The sequence below is a fragment of the Papaver somniferum genome, chromosome 9 (genome assembly GCF_003573695.1).
Source record: "Papaver somniferum cultivar HN1 chromosome 9, ASM357369v1, whole genome shotgun sequence".
Lineage (NCBI taxonomy): Eukaryota > Viridiplantae > Streptophyta > Magnoliopsida > Ranunculales > Papaveraceae > Papaver > Papaver somniferum.
The window spans coordinates 185,915,805-185,921,939 of NC_039366.1; the positions used below are offsets into that span (position 1 = coordinate 185,915,805).

General features: G+C 37.7%; 1 protein-coding gene across 1 annotated transcript; it reads left to right on the forward strand.

Annotated features, from left to right (window-relative positions):
• Positions 1-1,475: 1,475 nt before the first annotated feature.
• LOC113313306 (cytochrome P450 90A1-like) lies at positions 1,476-4,952 on the forward strand. The gene is made up of 7 exons (XM_026562059.1): positions 1,476-2,056; positions 2,336-2,485; positions 2,622-2,885; positions 3,858-3,944; positions 4,047-4,125; positions 4,204-4,453; positions 4,547-4,952. Exons 1-7 carry the CDS (start codon positions 1,505-1,507, stop codon positions 4,647-4,649), a joined length of 1,485 nt encoding a protein of 494 aa, XP_026417844.1. The 5' UTR covers positions 1,476-1,504; the 3' UTR covers positions 4,650-4,952.
• The last annotated feature ends 1,183 nt before the right edge of the window (positions 4,953-6,135 follow it).

Sequence of the window (6,135 nt, forward strand, 5' to 3'; positions counted from 1 at the left end):
ATTGGGTATGAGGATTGAAACATGATTGATAGAATATCTGTTAAGAATCATGCATAGGATGGAGAAGAAGCACCCGGAAGAAAGGGCGGAGAGGAAATTAGGACTTAGACATGAATTCCGGTAGAAAATTCCGATCGAAACTAGACGTTATGCATAAGACGACAAGCCAATGGCCAGAAAAAATTGCACCGCCGGAAGGAAATTTAGGAAGAGGGAGATAGAATGAGTCGTGTAGAGGGAGATTGTACAGAGAGAGATCATTCACATGCTCAATCAGGAAGGCCCATATGTTTTATGCGGATTTGCAGCACTAGTACGGGCTTATTGGATATTGATGGAGTAGATTTGTGCACAACGTCTAACATTACATATTATTCTTCCGAAGAGAAAGTTTACATAGAAAAATTGTCAAAGTGGTGCATCCAAAGCAAATGAGTTGTATAATAGTCCTGCTTAAATTGCACAAGATCTAATCATTAGTGATGGAAAGTAAGAATAATAACCTTACATGAGTTCGTTTCATCCTCCAATTATATTATCCATTTTAAAACCCGAAGAAATCACAACTTTCGGAAAGCCCTTTGTATTAAAAATATAAAAGACAGGGATGCAGGGGTTAAAGCAATAATTTTGAGACCAATGCACTACTAAGCTCCGGTGACGAGGTGTTCAACATTAATCAAACTTTTAGCCGTTTATCGTTCGGCACTACCGCAGTTCAACTCACTTTTGATTTAAGTGGTGGTTCCACCACATATTCTAGACATCCTATATCACATGACATCAACCCATAAAACATCTAATTGAACCTGACTACTATATTATTATCTCCGAATAGGTTAGCTTTTAATTCTTTGACTGCCGCTAAGATTATAATAAGTAATAACCAAGATTAACAAAATCATTAGGAAAAAAAAAGAAAAAAAAAAGCCTTAGATGATTTACTCAAAGTCTAGCTTAGATTACCGAATCAAGTAATTGAGGCCCGTTCCGAGACAATTTGCCAAAAGTCGTTTATAGGTAAAAAAATTTGGTGTTGCTGATGTGACGGTAAAAAAGTCTATATGATGAATGATATAATACTGATGACCTGAATTTGAAACCTGTGCATACCAAGTTCTTCGCTGATAAAAAAAAAGACTTGAGTTCTTGGAAACCTGTCAGCACCATATTCTGCATCAAGTTTTTAATTCAGATACGTAATCACCCAATAAATTTACCAATGTATTATAGTGATACCAGCCATTTAAGAAGTTGACCGGCAATTACATGAGATTTTTACATTTTTGACTCAAAATTGACGTGCACCGATTTCTATATACACCTGATAAACATGTGGTAGTCTCTGTTCACAAAACGCTTTAATGAGTCAGAGATATTAAAGCACCGTATTCTGTATTTGGACATGCCTCCTCATTATTTATACCCCATACATGTTTTTTCTTTCTCATTTCTCTTTTTCTATCATCATTTCCCTCTCACACTGTACACAAGTCTTTCTAAAATGGAGTATTATACTTTCATTCCATCTTCACTGCTAACTCCTCCCAGTCTAATTACTCTCATTACCATCATCTTCCTCTTCGTCTTCCGTTCTTGGTTTCGGTTCAACTCATCAAGAAAACTTCAACTCCCACCAGGAACACTAGGCTTACCATTCATAGGAGAGAGCCTACAGATCATATCAGCTTACAAGACTGAAAACCCCGAACCGTTCATCGACGAACGTGTCAAGCGATACGGTAACGTGTTCACGACGCATTTGTTCGGAAAACCGACGGTTTTCTCAACCGATCCTGACGTGAATCGGTTTATACTTCAAAACGAAGGGAGATTGTTTGAAAGCAGTTATCCTTCTTCTATCACGAACTTGCTGGGAAAACATTCGTTGTTGATCATAAAAGGAAATCTTCACAAGAAATTGCATTCGCTTACTATGAGTTTCGCAAACTCGAGTATCATTCGCGATCATTTGCTTGTTGACGTTAACCGACTCGTTAAACTCAATTTGAACTCTTGGAATGATCATGTTTTACTACAAGATGAAGCTAAGAAGGTAACCAACTATCAACATGGTTCATTTTTAAATCTTTCATTTTTTATGATGAGTGGATACGGGTGGGAAATCGGCCGATTCATAACCAGCAGGCCCTGCCATGGCAATTGACGCATGGACGACCCAATGGTGGCACAGAATTTGTACATGCCATGGTACTGGGTGGTCCAAAGGAGGGGTCCTGGTGTTTCTTTTTTTTTTTTACCCCGAGTACCACCGGTATATTATTATTATTAATCCCGGTTTATGTATGTAATTGTTTTTTCTTTTTGGTTGCAGATAACATTTGAACTGACAGTGAAGCAGCTGATGAGTATTGATCCAGGGGAATATTCAGAAAACTTGAGAAAAGAATATGTACTTCTCATTGAGGGGTTCTTTTCTGTTCCTATTCCCTTTTTCTTCACCACTTATGGCAGAGCCATCAAAGTAATTAATTACTACTTAATCCTTTTCATTTTTTTAAACTAATATTTGGCGATGCCGAGTGTTGAACTCAGATCACTGGTGGCATCACCCATTAACTTTACCAGTGTCAAGAAATCGACTCATATGAATAATGCAGGCCAGAAGGAAAGTAGCGGAGTCACTTCTATCGGTGGTTAGGGACAGAAGGAAAGAAAATATTGCCAGTAGTAATGGTGGTGGTGGTAAGAAGAATAAAGACATGCTAGAAGCTTTGTTGGAGGAAGAATGTGGGTTAAGTGATGAGGAGATTGTGGATTTCATGCTTGCTTTGTTAGTAGCTGGTTACGAAACTACTTCCACCATTATGACTCTTGTTGTCAAGTTTCTCACCGAGACTCCTCTTGCTTTGGCTCAACTCAAGGTATTCCTCTCCCTTCACTTTGGTGGCTCATTTTTTTCGAATTTTCTTGTTCCACGTGCACTTAAATGATAACTGAAAAATTGAGAGGGTGTTTGAATATCACAATCAGAAGCTCCAGAAATAGAAGCCAATGGCAATAGTGAGAAGCAAAAATATTTTGTTTAGTAGGAAGTTAACATTTTTGTTTCTAAAAGTAATTTTGAAATTTTATCACCAAACTAACTTCTAGTTTTTCGACTTCAAAAAGTCAAAATAACTTCTCAGATACTATCGAAACGGTATAAAGTGTTACCTTTTCTTTGGTACCATATTTAGAAATCAATTTAGCATTTAGATACCACAAATCACTTCTGAATGCTGTTAGGATTATCAAAAATTTCTTTAAAATATTATCAGGATTACCAAATTTCACGAAATCGAACAGTTCAGCATTGAGTACTGTCATGCATACCCAACACTCCGATAAGAACATAAAATAAGGCCTACCGCTCGTGCACAGGGTAGTGTCTGCATTTCATGGGATGGGACCTAAGAACAACAAAAAAGAGGAACAACACAATCAAGAAACCGACGAAAATAATTGTGTCAATGGAGTCATTGATGCGAGAAGGCAACACCAGCAATGGGAATGGAGTCGTATGGTATACGACACTGCCACGACAAAGAAAGCTTTCATCATTCCCATTTTGATGAATAAATTTTCCATCAAAAAAGAATAGAATACAATACCCTTTCATCATGGCTTCGCCAGTCTAGACAGAGACATACAGAGTTCCAACGACTGGTACTGTACAATGGTCCTGAAACCTTTTGATTAGAAAAATAAAAACATCCCAAAAAACATTTTGCTTCTTTTCTTTTTTACATGACCTTTTTACCCCTTCACCACAAAAACACTGAAATTCAAGTCACTGGTATCATCATCCAATGATTTTAATTGAGTAGATTTGTTGTTTGCTTACTGTTTATCAGGAGGAGCACGAAAAGATTGCAGCAGAAAAGGGTTACTCGGGCTCCCTGCAATGGAGCGACTACAAATCTCTTCCTTTTACCCAATGTGTAGGCATTAAGTCCATAACTATAAAGCTAATGAATATTTGCGCCAAGTTTTCCTAATGCAAGAAGAGGGTGATTCGATTGTCTTTCCTGCTAATTAATCAGGTGATAAATGAGACGCTGCGGGTTGCTAACATTATAAGCGGCGTGTTTAGGAAAACAACGGCCGATGTCACTATTAAAGGTACAGCTTGCAACCATTTCTCCTAATTGTTTTTGTACGATAATCTAACCTAGGATTAAACGAAATCGATCTACGTAGGTTTTACGATCCCGAAGGGTTGGACAGTTTTCGTGTCGTTCAGGGCTGTGCATTTGCACCAAGACAACTATAAAGAATCTCGTTCGTTCAATCCTTGGAGATGGCAGCAGAGCGATTTGGCATCAATGTCTAGTATTGGGAACGGTAACTCATTCACGCCATTTGGAGGAGGTCCGCGGCTATGTCCGGGATACGAGCTTTCGAGAGTTGAAATTTGTGTTTTCATCCACCATTTCGTTACTCATTTCAGGTACTAATTTTCTTTCTTTTCTTTGGGGGCCTATGACCTCAGCGAAAGCCTTGATTAACCATTTTAACACCTTTTGGTCATGCGTACGTGCAGCTGGGCTCCGGCCGAAGATGACAAGCTCATATTTTTCCCCACCACAAGAACTGTCAAGCGGTATCCTATAAACCTCCAAAGGAGAAAATGTCGAATTGAATGAGATAAAATATGTGTTATTAATTATCTAGTGATCCCTATTACCCAAAAGAAATTTGATAGAAAATTACAAGTGACAGAACTGTTGGAAGGGTGAAGATGTTGTAATTTTGTATTAGCTATATAAGTTTCAATTAAAAAAAAAAATAAATTACCCCATGCCGAATTCTTGACATGTGAATATGTCGCTAAAAACTTCATCCAGACCGATATTTCCACTTAGTTAAGGAGGATCCAGAGGGATAACAAGTTATCAGGAAACTATTGAAGAAGTTGTTTTTTGATTTCTAAGAACAAGAAAGTCTGAAGTTAGTTTAGGTACATAATTGCAGAATGAATTTTAGAAGAAAAAAAGGTAAATCTTTTTGTTTTTAATTTCTATATCTGCTTTTAATTCTGACTCATGTTTCCGGAGAAATAAAAGCACTTTTTACTGTGGTATCTAAACATGTTATAAGTAACCAAAAACTGTATTTCTCGAAATGTACGCCGACACTAACAAATAGTAGGAATGTAGGATCCACTTTCCACCTTTATAATTCCAATGGTAAAGTCATTGGATAACTGCCACACGAGTTTCTCTCCGGAGAAATTTCGATGGATAATTCGGTGAGTCTAGCATCCCTGGTAAAATAACTTATAACACGAGCCGCTAGTGTATTGTTATGATCGCAGCCAACATATATCTAGACAGAGAAAAGTAAATTGGAATGCCCCTTGGCCCTTTCCTCTGTGAAGACGTGCGGTGCAAAGGCATTTCACATTTCTGTTGTAGTCTTATTTCATTGGGTATTGTTAGGTTGCATGGTCTGTTAATCATGGTTTTATAAAGTTAGGGACATTCCAACATGATTTCAAAGTTCAACAGTCTTTCATCATGTTGTTCAAGTGTTTTGTTTAATTGTTTGCCATCTCTAAATGTCTCTTGCAAACGTGCACCAATCACTTTTCAAAGTGACTTTCACTTGTCCCCTTGTAAAACTCTTCTTGTTCCCGTATACTTATCCTTTTTCTCTTTTGAGATAATTTTTTGGTGGTCAAAAACTTCAACCCACACCACAAATGTGTTTATGGTTTTTTATGTTTTTTTTTGCTAAATAAATAAAATTATATTAAGAAGGAAGGCAAAATACAAGTTTGCAATGCAGAGAGCCACCAAGCAGGGAAAAGATACAAAAGAAAGGAAATCCAAAAAAACACAAACCAAGAACTAAGGTGGTTCGAAGAAAAGAGGTTTCTAGTTGTATATTACATCATGAATAGGATACCTAATCATGGAAGGAATAGCGGAAGCCCAGAGGAAACCACTGATTTTCGAGTCGGTGATGACATTCTCCACCGTTCTCTTCTTGCCAATGAAGATTCTCGCTTCCTCTCTAGCCAGACGTTCCAACAAATGCTCGCAAGAAGGCGTTTCCAAGATCTCCTTACCACTATTAGAACCCGAATACTTTCTCCGGTATTTGAAGAGATCCATCAGGGAAGCAATA